Consider the following 20,318-nt stretch of genomic DNA (forward strand, 5'->3'; position numbering starts at 1 on the left):
TACTCGTGCACGCACACGCGTTTTGATGTAAATATGCACAGGCTCAAACCATGGCTCAGACAGGTGCTTTTATCATTTTGTAGAAGCTCACTTTTATCAACATTTCAGAGAATAATCAAGTATTTTCCTGTTATCTACAGTACATGTACTTCTATCACAATTCAGTTAAAGTAAGAAAATCAGACAACAGATGTGATGATAGGGAATAGGCCAATAGCCTAAATTTCAACTGATTTATTTCACCTTTGTGAAAACGCCAAGAAAATGCATTGCTTGCATATTAGCATCAACATTTTATGCAATGAACTTTTTTTTTTTAAATAGGCTATGCATTGTAACAGGAATGAGCACATGAGCCTAATCGATGTCACGTCCGAACCTTTACCCAAAATGTCTCTGTTTAATCTTAACCAGTGTTGGCTATTAACTATTTTGAAAACGTGAACCCTGAGTTGACAACAGCATCAAACAAGTCAAGACAATCTGCGATACAGATTAAAGACAGATGAAACAGATGAAAGACAACAAAAAATGTTTCAGAAACACAGCCACCCAACCCACCCACCCTAAAGAAGATGTCATTTTATTGCATATATTTACAAGATGAGTGAATTTGCTCCAGTAGCACTTTATTGCCTGAGAGCCTGCTGTGAAACTGCGAGTAAGTATCGTCGAAATTGGCCCGGGTAATGAGCAAGGCTTTGAGAGTAGGCACGGTCATGCGATTCCTCTTGTCAGTCCAAGTGTTGCTCATGAGTGAAAATATTCGCTCAACTGGAGCATTGGTGCCAGGTAGGTACCTGGCAAAGCTGGCTGACATTGCTGTAAGGAGTCTCCCTACTCTTGAGCGCAAACATCTCCGCCCAGCGCTCATCCGTTCGGCATTGTCGCGTAGTAGTTGACAGCCGCTAGCGAAAAAAAATGTTATAACGCGGCCTCTATATTGCAACATTGTACAAATAGATACATTGTAAGGTTTACTGCTTACACACGCACATTGATGCTGAATTGCTAGAAGCTTTATTGACATCTCGTTGGCTATATATGATCGCTGTAACTGGGATGGTTTGTTAGTGTTTGGTGTAAACTGGGACATTTCAGCGTCCCGATGGACCTTTGTTGGGACTGGGGACACGCAACTCAAAATCGGGACTGTCCCCGTCAAACCGGGATGTCTGGTCACATTATTTCTAACCCACACACCCAGCAGGGTTTCCCCTCTGCGTCGGCTTCACTGCCTGTGTCACCCATGACACCTGTTCAGCTGCCTGCGCCCCAAGTCTCTCTTGGGGTTAACTCTGCCACCTCGGATGAGTTCAGAATGATGCAAAAGATGATTGAGAGACTTTCAGATAAAGTTGAACAGTTACAGTTGGAAATATGCCAACAACGTCGAGAGGAGCAGGGTATATGGTGACGCTCTCCAGACCAGCAATATACTCAGCGGAGCCCTACTCCCGACAGGGGACGAGAAAACAGACATTACCGCACTCCGGAGAGGAACAGAGATTCATCCTACGAACACACTACAGCTCGTCATAGTTCCTACAGGACTTTGCAACATCAGAGGGATCGGCAGGACAGACAGGATGTTCGCCCTTGCTCTGGATCACATGAGCGCTATGCTCGTGGCTACAGCCCATCACCCAGGGACTACACTCACCGTGGTCGTTCTCCTGAGCGCATTGAGGACCCTAACTACCATCACTCGCCAGGACATGTACGTTTCTACTCTCCATCTCCTGCACAGTCAAACAAGGTAAACTAAATGTAGTTGACAATGAGGGCCAATTGTCAGCTACAGACTCTACCAGGGCCCATATAGATAATATAACCCCATCTACAGACTACACTAGAGAAATTTATTCAGAAATCAATGTGGCACAAAGATATGTTTTTGTTGTAACTGAAGACACTGTTGTACATGCTTTTGTTGACACGGGGGCCGACATCTCTGTTGTTAGTGAAGACTTTAGAAAGGCCACAGTTTTGTTGTAAAAAAAGCCAATTGTTAAACAGTTTATACCTTTCACAGGTGTCACAGGTGACCCGCTGGACTCTATAGGTTCCATCTCTGTCAATTTGAGCATTGCTCACCAGCCCATGGTCAGAAATTGTACAAAGCCAATTATTTTTGGCTGGGACTTTTTGGTCGCTAACGGCATTGTCGTTGATATGAGAGACATGACTCTTACCATAGAAGGGAATGTGGTGCCATTAGTGAGCCCACAACAGTATGTCCCTAGCCTCACAGATGTGACAGTGTCGGCCATAATCACAGCTCCTGCATTTTCTGAGGTGGTTATCAGGGCTAATGTCAATGCACCTCTTAAAGGACTTGTCCCACATGGTTATGCAAGTGTATTTGAGCCACATTACACTGATGACTCTGCAATAGGTTTTGCCTGGACTATAACACAAGCTGAACAAGACTCCATCTATGTTAAAGTGGCCAATCCCTCTAAAGAGGATGTTGTTTTGTATGGAGGCACACGGATAGGTCATTTTTATGCCACATCAGACTGCGCTAAACACGAATTCACTATTATGGAAGCCTCTACAGACAGTGTCAGTAACCTGACACCCACTAAATCCAAGCCACTTGCTCTCCCTGATGTTACAAACCCTGAACTGACACCAGCACAACAAACACAACTAAAAGACATTCTGAACTCGTTTGCTGATGTGTTCAGTCAACACTCACATGATTTTGGCAGGACCAATTTAGTCACACACAAAATTAACACTAATAGTGACATTCCAATTTCACAAAGAGCCTATCGCACTTCTCCTGCTGTGAAAGCTGAAATTCGACGGTAGGTGGAGGAGCTGAAAGCTCAGGATGTGATTGAAGACAGTACTAGTCCCTGGGATAGCCCAATGGTTATGGTCAAAAAGAAGGATGGCTCTTACAGGTTTTGCATTGATTTTAGGAAGTTAAATTCAGTTACCATCACCGATGCACATCCTCTACCGAGAGTTGATGACAGTTTGGATGCACTGTCTGGTTCTCATTTTTTTTCTACTATGGACATGTAATCTGGATATTGGCAAATTGAGATGGATGCTGCGGACAGACCAAAAACAGCATTCACCACAGGCGATGGACTTTATCAATTCAAGGTAATGCCAATGGGTCTAAAGAACTCACCCCCAACCTTTCAGAGACTTATGGAACTTGTACTAAGAGGACTTCATTGGACAACATTTGTCATTTATTTGGACGATGTTATTTGTATGGGAAAGAACTTTGATCATCTTAGGAACCTTACAGACATTCTCACTCGGTTCAGGCAAGTGGGTCTGAAATTGAATCCAAAGAAATGTGAGTTTTGTAAGTCTGCAGTCAAATACATGGGACACATAGTGTCACGTGATGGTCTAATACTGGATCCAACAAACAGTCAACGTATACATGACTGGCCTGTCCCACATTGTCACTGCAGTGCATGCTTTTCTAGGACTTTGTTCTTATTACAGACGTTTTGTTTACAAGCATGCTTTCATTACTCAGCCCCTGCACAGACTTACACAAAAACATGTCCCGTTTGAATGGACAGTCGAATGTGCCACTGCATTTCAGATTCTCAAAGATGCACTCACATCCCCTCCTATAATGGCTTTCCCCAATTTTGATCAGCCATTTATCCTGAGTACAGATGCATCGAACTATGCCATGGGGACAGTGCTTTCACAGATCCAAAATGGACTGGAAAGAGTTGTAGCATATGCTAGCCATGTTTTGACACACACAGAGAGAAAGTGGTCCACCTATGACAAGGAACTGTGGGCCACTGTTTGGTCTGTGAGGCATTTCAGACATTACTTGAGCTGTAATCCATTCACAATTATCACTGACCATCGCCCACTTCTTAGTTTGCGGAAGGCTGATGTGACACAGGACCCGATGGGCCGCAGAGGCTGTTAAGCATTGGAGTTGGATCCATATCAGTGGACAGTGGTGCACAAAGAGGGAAAGAAACACACCAACGCCGATGCTATGTTACAAATCTCGTCCCCGCAACAGACATCTGTGACTCAAATCAAGTCAAGTTTATTTGTATAGCGCTTTTAACAATAAACATTGTCACAAAGCAGCTTTACAGAATTTGAACGACTTAAAACATGAGCTAATTTTATCCCTAATCTATCCCCAATGAGCAAGCCTGCAGCAACGGTGGCAAGGAAAAACTCCCTCAGACGACATGAGGAAGAAACCTCGGGAGGAACCAGACTCAAAATGGAACCCATCCTCATTTGGGCAACAACAGACAGCATGACTATAACAATAACAGTTTTAACATGAAGACAGTTTCGTTGTTGTTGTAACTCTTCATTGATGGAAACTTGAGTGCAAAACTGTTCACGACAACTGCAGTCCTAAAGTTATCAAGTCAACTGTAGTCCTCAGCCATAAAAGCATTACTGTAAGAGTCCAGAGCATCTTCCAAGTGTGACTTTCAACTGTCCTCATGAGGCCATCCTCCACAGGAGTGATGCGATGAGACTCCAACCAGACACAGGGCACCAGGATGGATCAGGCAGGTCCGAGGAGCAGAAGAGGTCAGCATCTCGATCCCAGGACCAACATGTAACTCAGAGGGACAGATTGGGGGGGAGGGGGAGAGAGATGGGGAGAGAAAACACAGGTTGTTAGGTATGCCCTAAAAATGACACAAGTATTAAGTCTGTGTGGTAGGCTCGCAGAGACGAGAGTCTTGACATCAGGCATAATACACAACAACAGCATGTTTATATGGTATAAAAAATATCATGACCTGCTCTGGCTGGATGCTTGATTGGGTGATGGGAGCACACTCCTCAGCAATGATGAGATGCAGATGGGACCCTTAGGGCTGGCCAAGACAATTCAGTTACATTTCACCGGGTCTGGGACATGCGACAGAATGTCTGATGGCCGATTCCCTGCAGGCTACGATAGCCAGTCGAGGTCTCCACCCTCTCCACCAAAAGATTTCCTGTTGACTCCATGTAACTCAGAGGGACAGATTGGGGGGGGAGAGAGAGAGAGAGGGAAAGAAAACACAGGTTGTTAGGTATGCCCAATGTCACCTGAATAAGTAGGAACAGTATACATATTGCACTGAGTACAAGCAGGGACTCCGGCAACTAACTATGACAGCATAACTAAAAGGGGAGAGCCAGAAGGTAACACAGGCATGAGGGAGCCCCGGGACATAAAGCAGCCAGCCACTACACCGTCAGCAAACTCGAGTGAGCAAGCGAGTGGGAACTGACAGCATCCATACATCCCAGTTTACCAAAACACTCTATGTCTGAGGACCCTCCATATCTACACCTTTACCTCATAAACACCATTAACAAAAGGCTTGACTAAACAGATATGTTTTCAGCCTAGACTTAAACACTGAGACTGTGTCTGATTCCCGAACATTACTTGGAAGGCTGTTCCATAACTGTGGAGCTTTGTAAGAAAAGGCTCTGCCCCCTGATGTAGCCTTCACTATACGAGGTACCAGCAAATAGCCTGCACCTTTTGATCTAAGTAGGCGTGGCGGGTCATAGAGGACCAGAAGTTCACTCAGGTACTGTGGTGCGAGACCATTTAGTGCTTTAAAGGTCAATAGTAGTATTTTATAATTAATACAAAGTTTGATTGGGAGCCAATGCAGTGTGGATAAGACAGGCGTGATGTGGTCATATTTTCTAGTTCTAGTAAGGACTCTTGCTGCTGCATTTTGAACTAATTGGAGCTTGTTTATGCACTTATTGGAACTTCCAGACAGTAAGACATTACAATAATCCAACCTGGAGGTAACGAAAGCATGAACTAGTTTTTCCGCATCATGTAGTGACATTAAATTTCTTATCTTAGCAATATTTCTGAGATGAATGAAAGCTATCCGGGTAATGTTATCAATGTGAGTTTCGAATGAAAGACTGGGGTCAATAATCACCCCGAGGTCTTTTACTGCTGCACGTGAAGAAACAGAAAGGCCATCCAGAGTCACTGTGTAATCAGAAAACTTACTTCTAGCTGTATGTGGTCCTAGTACAAGTACAGTGGGGCAAAAAAGTATTTAGTCAGTCACCAATTGTGCAAGTTCTCCCACTTAAAAAGATGAGAGAGGCCTGTAATTTTCATCATAGGTATACCTCAACTATGAGAGACAAAATGAGAAAAAAAATCCAGAAAATCACATTGTCTGATTTTTAAAGAATTTATTTGCAAATTATGGTGGAAAATAAGTATTTGGTCAATAACAAAAGTTCATCTCAATACTTAGTTATATACCCTTTGTTGGCAATGACAGAGGTCAAACGTTTTCTGTAAGTCTTCACAAGGTTTTCACACACTGTTGCTGGTATTTTGGCCCATTCCTCCATGCAGATCTCCTCTAGAGCAGTGATGTTTTGGGGCTGTCGCTGGGCAACACGGACTTTCAACTCCCTCCAAAGATTTTCTATGGGGTTGAGATCTGGAGACTGGCTAGGCCACTCCAGGACTTTGAAATGCTTCTTACGAAGCAACTCCTTCGTTGCCCGGGCAGTGTGTTTGGGATCATTGTCATGCTGAAAGACCCAGCCATGTTTCATCTTCAATGCCCTTGCTGATGGAAGGAGGTTTTCACTCAAAATCTCACGATACATGGCCCCATTCATTTTTTCCTTTACACGGATCAGTCGTCCTGGTCCCTTTGCAGAAAAACAGCCCCAAAGCATGATGTTTCCACCCCCATGCTTCACAGTAGGTATGGTGTTCTTTGGATGCAACTCAGCATTCTTTCTCCTCCAAACACGACAAGTTGAGTTTTTACCAAAAAGTTCTATTTTGGTTTCATCTGACCATATGACATTCTCCCAATCTTCTTCTGGATAATCCAAATGCTCTCTAGCAAACTTCAGACGGCCCTGGACATGTACTGGCTTAAGCAGGGGGACACGTCTGGCACTGCAGGATTTGAGTCCCTGGCGACGTAGTGTGTTACTGATGGTAGCCTTTGTTACTTTGGTCCCAGCTCTCTGCAGGTCATTCACTAGGTCCCCCCGTGTGGTTCTGGGATTTTTGCTCACCGTTCTTGTGATCATTTTGACCCCACGGGGTGAGATCTTGCGTGGAGCCCCAGATCGAGGGAGATTATCAGTGGTCTTGTATGTCTTCCATTTTCTAATAATTGCTCCCACAGTTGATTTCTTCACACCAAGCTGCTTACCTATTGCAGATTCAGTCTTCCCAGCCTGGTGCAGGTCTACAATTTTGTTTCTGGTGTCCTTTGACAGCTCTTTGGTCTTGGCCATAGTGGAGTTTGGAGTGTGACTGTTTGAGGTTGTGGACAGGTGTCTTTTATACTGATAACGAGTTCAAACAGGTGCCATTAATACAAGTAACGAGTGGAGGACAGAGGAGCCTCTTAAAGAAGAAGTTACAGGTCTGTGAGAGCCAGAAATCTTGCTTGTTTGTAGGTGACCAAATACTTATTTTACCAAGGAATTTACCAATTAATTCATTAAAAATCCTACAATGTGATTTCCTGGATTCTTCCCCCCTATTCTGTCTCTCATAGTTGAAGTGTACCTATGATGAAAATTACAGGCCTCTCTCATCTTTTTAAGTGGGAGAACTTGCACAATTGGTGGCTGACTAAGTACTTTTTTGCCCCACTGTACTTCAGTCTTGTCAGAGTTAAGCAGAAGGAAATTAATAAGCATCCAGTGTCTAATGTCCTTAACACATTCCTCAATTCTATAAAGCTGGTGTCTCTCATCAGGTTTTGCAGAAACATACAACTGTATGTCATCAGCATAACAGTGGAAACTAATACAGTGTTTACAAATAATAGGCAAGGCAAGTTTATTTATATAGCACATTTCATACACAATGGCAGTTCAATGTGCTTTACAGAAGCAAAAACAAAAACAGTAAACAATAGAGAAATAAAATTACATAAAATAATTTTCTTTTTATTCTAAAACAATTAATTAAAAGAATTAAAAGAATTAAAAGAAAATAATAAGAATTAAACAATAGTCAAACTAAAATAATAAAATGCCAAAAAGAAAAAAGGAGAAAAAGAAAAAGAAACCAGCGGAATAAAATAGAATAAAATTAAAGTAAATTTAAAACATACAGAGAAAGTAAAGATTATAAAAAAAATGTAAAAATATTAATTATTTAACAGAAAGCATCTGAAAACAGCTTGGTCTTTAACCTAGATTTGAAGCTGCCAACAGCAGGAGCATTTTTAATGTCCTCTGGCAGTTGGTTCCATAGATGTACTGCATAGTAGCTAAAAGCTGCTTCACCACACTTTGTTTTAACAACTGGTTTTAATAGTAAATTTTTCTGTTGCGATCTGGTAGATCTGATTGGGTTAGGCCGCTGCAACATATCAGAGAGGTAATTGGGCCCTGTACCATTTAGAGATTTGTATACCAGCAGCAATACTTTAAAGTCAATTCTGTAGCTTACTGGAAGCCAGTGAAGGGACCTTAGAATTGGAGTAATGTGCTCTGTTCTTTTTGTTCGTGTGAGAACCCTCGCCGCTGCATTTTGAACCAGCTGAAGTCGTTTGATGGTCTTTTTTGGCAGGCCTGTGAAAAGGCCATTGCAGTAATCAACCCTACTAGAGATGAAGGCATGTATTAGTTTTTCCAGATCATGTTTTGACATAAGTCCTCTTAGTTTGGAAATGTTTTTTAGGTGATAAAATGCCGTTTTAGTGATTGCTTTCATGTGACTGTCAAAGTTTAGCTCGCTGTCAATGAAAACACCAAGATTTTTAACCATTTCTTTAGTTTTAATCCCTTTTGTGTCAAGAATAGTGGTAATCCTGAGTCTTTCATCTCATCTCATCTCATCATCTCTAGCCGCTTTATCCTTCTACAGCAGGCCTATTCAAATGGCGGCCCGCGGGCCACATGCGGCCCACACGCGACCCAGATGCGGCCCGGACGCGGCTGACGTGATGCGTCACTAATTCCGTATAGGCCAATACCACGAGTCTCCAAAACTTAGTACATGCATTTTCATTACCTGATAAAAATAAATAGATAATATTGTAATAATTATTTTGCACGTTTGTTATTTCCCAGCTACTGTTAACTCAGTATGTTCAAATGGAAACAACAAATAGCCTATGCATACTCTATCAAGTGCGCGGAAAAGCGGAAGAGTGGTATGTGTGGAAGAGCGGAACTAGCGACACTAGCAACATATGAGTCCCTAGCAACATGCTGCATACAAAGACGTGCTGTATTTTAAGCTAGGCACTGTTTAAAAAAAGAAAGAAACAAACATGTCTCTCTCTACATGTAAGCGAAAAATTGAGGACGAGAATCGTCGATTCAACCCAGCATGGACTGAGAAATATTTGTTTATTTTGCCGACTGCCAACGCCAAACCAATGTGTTTGATATGCAACGAATGCATTTCTGTGCTAAAAGATTACAATATTCGGAGACACCACCTGGAAAAACACCCAACATTCCGCGTGAACTTCCCGGAGGGATCTGCAGAGAGGGCTGCTAAAGTACAGAGCCTGATCGCGTCTTACTCTCGGAGCACGACAACCATGGTAAGAGCTTGCACCTCTCAAGAAAGAGCTACATCAGCATCTCTGAGGGTAGCTTGGATTTTGGCTAAAAAGAAAATGCCATTCACCGTCTCCGAAACAGTGAAAGAATGTGCGTTGGCCATGGTGGAGGAGGTCATAAGTGACGAAAAAATAAAAACAAATGTGGTGTCAGCTCTCAAAAACGTCCCCTTGTCAGACACCTCTAACAGTCGTAGAGTAGAAATACTTGCTACCCAAGCATTTGACTCGCTGCTAAATGATCTGAAAAAAGCTGACGTGATGTCTGTAGCTGTAGACGAGTCAACAGATCAAAGTGATACAGCACAATTGTGCATATATGTGCGCTTTTATGATGGCACAATCTTTCGAGAGGAGCTGCTCGGCTTACTGCCGTTAGAAGAACACACAACGGGCGAGGTGATTTTTGACAAAATTTCATCTTTCTTCAGGGACAACGGTCTGGACATGAAACGTGTGTGCATGCTTGTGACTGATGGGGCTCCATCCATGACAGGCAAAAAAAGTGGGTTGGTAGCGCGTTGGTCTGCTATCTCACCTGACTTGAAATATGTGCACTGCATTGTGCACCAGGCAGTGCTGTGTTCAAAGCTAAGCGGGGAGCTGAAAGAAGTGATGGATGATGTGATGGCTATAATTAACTTTATTCGATCCACGTCAAGCCTCCAACATCGCTTGTTCCGTCAGCTGTTGGCAGAAATGAATGCAGACCATTACGATCTCCTTTTGCACAACGATGTCCGATGGCTGTCCAAAGGCCGAGCACTGGATCGCTTCTGTCATCTCCGAGAGGAGATAGCGGTATTTCTGCGCAACAACAAGCACAGGAAAGCACATATCCACTTGAATCGCATGCGTGATGATGCATTCATGTCTGCTGTGTGCTTTCTAAACGACATATTCAAGCATCTGAATGACCTAAATTTGGCATTACAAGGCAGAGATAAAATGGTCATTGATCTTGTGGAACAGATGAGGGCATTCCCCGTCAAATTGGATCTTTTCGCCACTGACCTTACAGGCAGAATGTTGCATTTCCCGACGCTCCGCGAATACATCGCATCCCCGACACAAATCACAGACGTGATGAGGGATTTCATTGCAAAGCTGAACGAAAATTTTGCTGCTCGACTGGATGGACTTGCTCTGCCCACGGAGGTTATGGCCTTTGCCAGAGACCCATTCACTGCTGCAAAAGAAGGAGACTTATCTGCCAGAGCAAAGCAAGCGGTCCCTTCCATCGACGAGGGTAAATTCATTCTTGAACTTGTTGACATGCAGTCATCTGCTACCATGGCTGGGGTGCTTCGCAACGATGGGCCAGCAAAGTTCTGGAGTGATTTGAACTCACACCAATTCCCCAACACCAAGAAAGTGGCAATTTTCGTGCTCAGTATGTTTGGATCAACATACACTTGCGAATCGAGCTTTTCACATGTGAACGCAATTAAGAACAGTTATCGGTGCTCCCTAACTGACAACAAACTTCACCAGTGCCTTCGGATTGGGTTGACATCTTATGCACCAAACATCACAGATCTTGTGCAAAACAAAAAATGCCACTTCTCACACTGAAGGCAGCAGTGGGCTAATGTTCTGTTCAGTAGCCTAATGAACAGTGAGAAATGTTGATAAATGTTGAATTTTTTGTTTGTTTTAAATAAAGGGCACAATAAAGAGTGTTGTTCAAGTGAATTTTGATTAGGCCTCTTCAATGTTGGATTGAAATATAATAGACATAATAGAATATAGGGCAGGCTAGACATTATTTATTTTGACATAATAATAATAATAATAATAATAATAATAAATAGATAGATAATCGGCTGTGCCACTTGTTAGTGACCTCGGAGAACTTGTGGCCCAGCTCAAGCTCTTGGATTCAAAATGTGGCCCAGAAGGAAAACTAATTGAATAGCCCTGTTCTACAGGGTCGCAGGCAAGCTGGAGCCTATCCCAGCTGACTACGGGCGAAAGGCGGGGTACACCCTGGACAAGTCGCCAGGTCATCACAGGGCTGACACATAGACACAGACAACCATTCACACTCACATTCACACCTACGGTCAATTTAGAGTCACCAGTTAACCTAACCTGCATGTCTTTGGACTGTGGGGGAAACCGGAGCACCCGGAGGAAACCCACACGGACACGGGGAGAACATGCAAACTCCACACAGAAAGGCCCTCGCCGGCCCCGGGGCTCGAACCCAGGACCTTCTTGCTGTGAGGCGACAACGCTAACCACTACACCACCGTGCCGCCCTCTTCTGGGTTATCGAAGTGAATATTAAAATCTCCGACAACTAAAGCTTTGTCTAAGGAAATAACCAGATCTGAGATAAAATCTGCAAATTCAGAAAGAAACTCAGAATATGGCCCCAGGGGCCTGTAAATAATAAGCAATGGAATTAACTGGGCAGACTTATTTTTCGAGGCTACATACATTATATGAGTATGAAGAACTTCAAATGTATTAAATTTATAACCAGGTTTTTGTGTTACACCTAGATCAGAGGTGGGCAAACTACAGCCCGCGGGCCACATCCGGCCCGTTGGCGTTTTTAATCCGGCCCGCGGAAGACAATCATATAAACACGATTGAGCAGATCTATAAACTATAAGCATCAGTGTTATCACGTAGACAGGTGTTCTAGAGATCCGTCTTTCCAGTCAGTCGTATTCACGCGAGATTACATTTGCAGAGTGGTGCAGCGCGTGCCATGGAAGTCATTCTGGCGCCCGTGCCACTGATGATCTCGAGAACACAGGATAAAACTTTACAGTGAGTGGTCCTAAAAAAAGAAAAGTGGACAGTGAGTGCAGGGTGTTCAATAAAGAATGGACAACTAAATATTTTTTGCTGAAGTCCAATCAAAGGCTGTATGCCTTATTTGCAAAGAAACCATTGCAGTTTTAAAGGAATATAACATCAAATGGCACTTTTCCTCCAAGCATGCTAATTATGCTAACAACCAGTCAGTGCAAGCACGGACGAATACAGCTGAGCGGTTGCTGAGTGAATGTGAGTATTAACACTTTCTTTTTTTAAAACTATGTTGGAGCTGTAATAAGATGGTAGTCACATGTTTACAGACATAATAATATAAAAAGTATAACTCTTAGTAATTTTGGTTGTCGTGGGTGGCTGCTGTAGTGCTGGTGTTTGTTTTTATGTGTATATATTTTTTTATGTGCCAATCTATTGAACTGCAAGCATTTTTCTGCTCTGCCTTTGTTGACCGAGAACTAAAATAAATGTCAATCTGATCTGCATTTGGGTCTCTGTCAGTGAAGGCCTTACAATAACACTAAAGCTTTTCCAGTTTATGTTCGAGATGTATGAATTTGGTGTTGGCCCGGCCCGCCTGGAAAATTTCAAAAGTCAATGTGGCCCCTGAGCCAAAAAGTTTACCCACCCCTGACCTAGATAATCATTGTAAATAACCGCAACGCCTCCTCCTCTGTCAGTTTGACGAGGCTGGTGTATATAACTGTATCCAGGAGGACTCACTTCATTTAATGCTATATATTAATTTGGCTTAATCCATGTTTCAGTTAAACAAAGTACATTAAACTCCTGATCAGTAATGAGTTAATTAACCATTAGTGCTTTAGATGTAAGAGATCTAATATTTAATAGCCCCACCTTTAGATCAAAGGTGCTGGCAGCAGCTGTACAGTCAGTATGATCTAATTTTATATTGATTAGGTTACTGGAGCAAACTCTCTGAAAATTTCTACCTTTTTGTTTAGCCCGGGGAACAGACACAGTCTCAATGTGGTGGACCCTGAGTGACGACTCTGTGCAGCTAGCAGACAGTTGGTTTAGCCTGTTCGTCTGCTCCCTGGCCTTGGCTCTGGATTGTCAGAAATTAACTAGGCCTGTCCTGAGACTATGACCTATGCTGCAGGAAATGAGAGCAGCACCTTCCCGAGTGGGATGGATACCGTCCCGCCCTAACAGGCCAGCAGTGCCCTCAAAATTAGCCCAATTATCTATAAAGCCCACACTGTTTTCAGAGCACCACCTGGACAGCCAGCAGTTCAGCGACCATAACCTGCTGTAAGCTACATCGCCACGCCGCATTGGGATGGGGCCAGAGCATACTACAGCATCGGACATCGCCTTCGCTAATTTAAACACCTCTACAAAGTTACTCTTAGTAACCTCAGATTGACGAAGGTGTATATCATTAGCTTCTGCATGGATAACTATCTTTGAGAACCTGTGCTTGCCTAGGACCCTAAGATTACCTGCTATGTCCGGTACCCTGTCTCCCGGTATACACCTGACTAAAGCTGCTGGTGCCCCTAAAGGCTGAGCTAATTTCACATGCCATATGATAGAGTCCCCTATAACCAGAGCTCTTTCAGGTTTCTCAGTGGGTGCGTCACTAAGGAAAGCAAACCTGTTCGCCACGTGACGCGGAGAGGAGTGGTGCTCCTGTGGGCGAGCCTCAGAGGTAGCTTTGGCTCTACGCTTATGCCGCCGAGTCGTCACCCATTCGCCTCACTGTAAGGGCTCTAATGCCGGAGTTGGGGGATTGCTAACTCCACCTAGGGCATCCAGACTTTCCCCTACAGAAACTGCACTGTTCTCACACTCATTAACCTTCTCTAAAGCCTGGACACGCGCTTCTAGCACTGTAATCTTCTCCGTCAGAGAGCTAACTAATCTGCACTTATCACTAATAAAGCTATCGCTAGCAACTGAGGAAGAATGACTAAACATCCTGCACTCAGCACACTGAACAGGCTGAAGGTGTGCCATGATGAAAAGATTTACGTACCTTAATCGAAGATCTGTTGATATTAAAGCAGATCCGATGTAGATGGCCTCCGCTTGTGGTCTTTACACAGGAGGAGAGAAAAAGAAAGCTTCTGGTCTCTGTGTTCTTCCGAAAAAAGAGAGAGGAAAAAGGAAAGCGAAAGTGAAAAGTACAAAAAGGAAAGCGACAGTACAATAAAAATGAAGAGGATACTGGAAAATTATTTGTAGAAAAAAGTTTAAAAGATTAGTAATTAATGCCAGCACTCGCGGGAAAAAAGGACTTGGCGCAAACAACTCAGGAACCAGGAAGTGCGTAGCACAGAATGCGCAAACAACTCCCCTGTCACAGGATGTTCAGCTATCCCTGGGAGACCACAAAGCTCCTGCAGTTACAGAGCTGCAAAGTACACTGGTGCCACCACAAGTTTGTGCAGTGGAAAGAACCGAGACTATGCTTCAGGTCAAAAACTCAGGTATGGACTTTGTACGCCACTCATTTGCCAATCAGGACACTGACATTTTATCTGCACAATTTTCAGATCCGATTCTTGCTGAAGTGTATTCATGGGTGCAGGAAAACAAACGGCCCTATCTTAGACATGTAAAAGGGAGAATACAAAGAAAACTTTGGTGGCAGTTCCCAAAGCTTGTGCTACACAATAACTTGCTGTATAGGAAGGCTCACAATGTATCAGGACAGTCAGTGGTCTATCAAGTCTTACTGTAATTCCCAATGGCCTTGTTAGAGAGACTATGCACATGCTTCATGGAAACCCCTGTTCTGGTCATTATGGTGCTGATCGCACATTTAAGAAAGCCTTGACAATGTGCTATTGGACAAACATGAGGTCTGACATCGATAATTTCTGTAACTTGTGTCCAACTTGTGAAGCATACAGGAAGCCCATGCCACCACACAGAGCACAATCTATTCAGGCAGACAGACCATTTCAGTTTGTGTGCACAGACATCACAGAACTGCCTCTCACGTCACAGGGTAATAGATATGTACTGTTAGTGCAAGATCATTTTATTAAGTATGTGAATGCTTTTGCTGTGTTGGATCAAAAAGCATCGACTGTAGCCAAACTGTTTTGTGAGAGACATTCCTGAACATGGAGTTCCTGAGGAACTGTTTTCAGATCAGGGACGTCAATTTGAATCAGACATTATACAGACTATTTGTCAGAGACTTAACATAAAAAAGAAAAGGACCACACCCTACCACCCCCCGTGGAAATAGGATGGTGGAACGGTTTAACAGAACCTTAAAAGAACAGTTGGCAAAACTCATTCATGACAAAGGGGGCGAATGGGACTATTATTTGCCAGCAGTGGTTCTTTCCTTCAATGCCACTCAGCACTCTAGCACAGGGTACTCACTGTACTTTCTTGCTCATGGTAGAGAGCCTCGACTGCCTGCTGATGTGTATTTTTCTTTACCAGGAGTATCAGAGAGCCCACAAAACTACAGCTCAGAACTGGTGACACGGCTTGATACAGTGTTTCAGGTTGTTCGCTCTAATTGTGAAGAACAGAGACTCAAGCGTGAGTATTACTACAATAAACAGGTGCGGTTTAAACCGTATCAGAATGGGGATCTGGTGTGGATAGATGATCCGACCACCCAAAGACAAAAATTTTCTCCAAATTGGACTGGACCCTACCAAGTGGTGTCCTCAAATGATAAGGGACTCATTTACAAACTGTTGGACCGTCCACACAGGGAACCCAAAGTGATTCATTATGATCATCTGAAACCGTATAGGAGCACCTGGGAGGCATCAACTGCACTGGGAAATCACACTCCTCTCCCCAGGTACACAGCTCTATCCGGTTCACTTCCCTTGAACCTTGAACCTGACACAAGTCAGGTCACACCTTCTACGTGCCCTGCTGTTCCTCTGATGCGAAGGCCATTAGGCCGCGTTTTGCCAGTCCCACCGCAACAGGCCCAAGGGACTGATCCGGGTGTGATAGGGCCAGGTGGAACACAGTTGGACGCGACATGCACTACTCGGTCAGGACGGATTGTTCGTAGGCCACAGCGTCTCTTGCTGTGAACACAACTCCCATCTACCCTGCTGGGGACTGTAGGGTGGTAGTTATATTAAAAAAAAAAATTATACTACTACTAATAATAAATAAAATAAAATAAAAAAATACGGTGTGCTTTTATGATACATGTTAAAAAAAACAGACTTACCATGTTCATATGCTACATGTTGACCCTGGATAAGGTGGTTATTTGATCATTTTTTTTCACATGCTGTTCGACTTGGACCTGAGGTGATATTTCATGTACTGTCTGTTTATTTCTGTACTCACTACCAGAGATGTTATCTGTTAGTTCTGGAATGGGGACATTCCTTTTAATGAGGAGGACGAATGTAAGAGGAGGTTGCTTATTAATGTTAAGTGTTAGATCAGATTGATTAAGAATGATTTGTGTGAAGTGATGTGAGGGAACTATAGTTAAGGGCGGAAGGATATGTAGAGGGGAGATGGCTCTATAAAAGGGGGCGTTCAGGAGATTGAGTTCAATAAAGTGGAGTAATGAAGTATTCCTGATTCTTCGTGCTTTCTTTTTTTGCCCACAAGCCCGTTTAAGTTTAACCTACTAGACCAGCTTTATCTAGTGTTACATTAACATCAGTGGGGAAATAATTGTTGATAATTCAGTCAGTTCTGTTCTACTGGCTTTATTTCTGATTTCTTGACTCATTTAAACATTTTAAAGCCGTCATCTCATCTGTTCAGCCTGAGTAAGTGTTTGTTTCAGTTTTGACAATGTGACACATGAAAAAGATTGTCATTTCTGTTCCTCATCATCCAATCTGCAGCATCTAGGAAAGATTCATTTCTTTTAAAATTCACACCAGGCTTGTCAGCTGATATAGGCATGATATATTAGCATGGTAAAATGGAGCGCTACACACACAACCACAAACAGCACAGGAGCATCTTACCAAAAATAGACAGACGCAGCTTCAGTCACAGTTGACAGAATGGTTTGTTGCAGAAAAGAACCGAGTTTCAAACAGTCTTTACAGCTTTCCTTTATACAGCTTGCAGTTACTTCAAAATCAAGTTAAGGGACAGAACATGGAGGACTTAGAGGCTTTGTTTATGTTATATATGAAATTTACATTATTTCCAGTGTTGTTAAAATTATGCTAAGTTTTTAAAATGGCTTGATAAAATGCAAATGTCATATTTAAGACATGCCCCCTGGGTGTTGCTCTGTGGCTAATAGGAAAACTACACTTTCAAGTGATAACTGGTGATAATTTCACTCTTTTGCTGACTCATGAGCAAGGTGCAGTGTGTCTTCATGTACCCTATATTGTTAAAAGTTTGTAGACACCTGACCATCACACCCATATATGGGCCTTCCCCAAACTGTTGGAAGCATGCAACTGTATTTGTCTTTGTATACTGTAGCATTACAGTATCTCTTTACTGGAACTTCAAGGCCCAAAACATGTTCCAGCATGACAATACCACTTTGCACAACATGAGGTCCATGAAAATATGGTTTGCCAAGGTTGGAGTGGAAGAAGACTTTCAGCTTACAAAAAAGCCTTGACCTCAACACCACTGAGCACCTTTGGGATGAACTGGGATGCCAACTGCACCCCAGGCCTCCTCACCTGACAGCAGTGCCTGACCTCACTAATGCTCTTGTGGCTGAATGTCAAAATTCCCACAGTTGTGCTCCAAGTTCTTGTGGAAAGCCTTCCCAGAAGAGTGGAGGCTGTGGGACTAAATCTGGAATGGGATGTTCATAAAGCACATATGGGTGTGATGGTCAGGTGTCTACAAACTTTAGGCCATATAGTGTGTTTTGATGGTGTCCTTAATCTAATTTGGTGTTTATGGGGCTTTGCAGTGCTGGCTGTGGAAGGACAGGGGCATTGTGTGTCATTGACTACACTTGGAACCTATTGAAAAAACAAGTAAGAGCACATTATTTCACACTACTTGGGTTATTAATGTACAGCAAAGATGCAGAGGAACAAATATTTATGTTGTGCCTATTGACCTAAACAACTTACATGAATCTTCTAGATATTTACCTGTCAGTTTCCACCAATTTTAGATGATACCTGAGGACTTCAGCATCTATGACCTGGTTCGAGACATGAGAACACAGAGGCCTTCCATAGTCCAGACTAAGGTAAAGACACATTTTGTTCTGTCTGACTCAAACAAACAAACAAACAAACAAACAAGCTGGTAACCAGCCACATGATATTACAGTGGGTAGCATTGTTGCTTCACAGTTCCAGGGTCCCTAGTTCAATCCTGAGCTTGGGTTACTGGCTGTGTAGAAGCTTGTGTGTTCTCCCTGTGTCCATGTAGATTGTACCTGTGTTCCCAGTAACTCCACATCCACCATAACCCTGATGTTTGAAGCAACAAAGCTGGTTCCTCAGTTGTTTCCCTTGTTTTGTTTTACCTATAGGAGCAGTATGAACTGGTGTACAGATCAATTAAATTCCTGTTTGAGAAGCATCTGCAGATGATGGCATCAAACTCAAAGAAAAATGAGGTGAGATCACAAATGCATTGTGTTGTTTGGGGTGAATGAAGAACAGCATCAAATATAATTACAATTAACAGATTAAATAATCCTGCGATGACCTGGCGACTTGTCCAGGGTGTACCCCGCCTTTCGCCCGTAGTCAGCTGGGATGGGCTCCAGCTTGCCTGCGACCCTGTAGAAGGATAAAGCGGCTAGAGATAATGAGATGAGATGAGATGAGATTAAATAATACTCCATACAGTATTTAGCGTCTAATACTGAGGTAATATTTATCTCTGCTCATTATAGCACTAATTGAATTTTAAAGAAAAAAAGACATATCATTCTTTAATTTTTAAATATTGAAGTTATAGTGCATTAGAAAAGTTCTACAAAGTTCTACTTTTTAAAAACACCAATAGTTAGCTACCTAGCAATCTCCTCCATTACCATGACAATTGATGTGGTTTCATAATCCAAACCATATATACTAAGTGGCCAAAAGTTTATGGATACCTGAGCATTACACCCATATGTGCTTGTTGAACACTACATTCCAGATTTAGTCCCCTTTTTTTGTTATAAACACTCCATTCTTTTGGAATGGCTTTCCACTAGATTTTGGGGTGTGGCTGTGTTTTCATTCAGCCACAAGAGCATTAGTGAGGTCAGGCAGTGATGTTGGGCAGTGAGACCTGGGGTCATAACAGAGGTCAGGGCTCTGTGCAGGACACTCGAGTTCTTCCACTCCAGCCATGGCAAACCATGTCTTCATGGGCCTCACTTTGTGCACAGGGGTATTGTTATGCTGGAACAGGTTTAGGCCTCTTAGTTCCAATAAAAGAAAATTGTAATGCTACAGCAAACAGCATTCTGTACAAAATTGATTACTTCCAACTTTGTAGCAATAGTTTGGGGGAAGGTTTACATATGGGTGTGATGGTCAGGTGTCTAAAAACCTTTGACCATATAGTGCACAATTATTTTGAAAAGGAGTGTGTAAAAATAGACAAATTTGAAAACTAGTAACCTATGCCATGACAACATTATATGATACTATTTAATTATGGTTTGTGTTATAGCCCATATCTGTGTCTTACTGGTGCTGTTTCTTTTATATAATTTTGCTGGCTTTGGAATACTTAACATATGACATGAAATTACAATGTTTTTAAATTACTTTTGCTGAGATTTCAGAAACTCAAGCAATGCAAATTGTTCAACAGTCAAACTGTTATCTAATGATGAGCATTTGTCTTTTAACATAAATCAGGTCGTAGCTGCACCTCCACCCATCCCTGTAGACACTGACAGTGAGGTTTCAGACTTTGAGTCTGAGGATGAGCATGTCGAAAAGAATAGACTGCATCCATCCTATAACCTCAGGTATTGTGAATTCACAACTTATACAGATCTGAGATAAAGAAATGCAGGTTCTATTG

The 20,318-nt window shown here is 42.7% G+C and overlaps 1 protein-coding gene across 4 annotated transcripts in view; it reads left to right on the top strand.

The window, feature by feature from the left end:
• Positions 1–20,318, top strand: part of ptpn22 (protein tyrosine phosphatase non-receptor type 22) — a 61,610-nt gene that overhangs the window by 18,808 nt on the left and 22,484 nt on the right. For all 4 annotated transcript variants that reach the window (XM_060937466.1, XM_060937467.1, XM_060937469.1 and 1 more), the window contains exons 9-12: positions 18,241–18,307; positions 18,451–18,528; positions 18,817–18,903; positions 20,150–20,262. In XM_060937466.1, the coding sequence (XP_060793449.1) occupies positions 18,241–18,307; positions 18,451–18,528; positions 18,817–18,903; positions 20,150–20,262 (345 nt within the window). The remainder of the gene's footprint in view (positions 1–18,240; positions 18,308–18,450; positions 18,529–18,816; positions 18,904–20,149; positions 20,263–20,318) is intronic.

This window comes from Neoarius graeffei, chromosome 13 (genome assembly GCF_027579695.1).
Source record: "Neoarius graeffei isolate fNeoGra1 chromosome 13, fNeoGra1.pri, whole genome shotgun sequence".
NCBI classification, from domain to species: domain Eukaryota; kingdom Metazoa; phylum Chordata; class Actinopteri; order Siluriformes; family Ariidae; genus Neoarius; species Neoarius graeffei.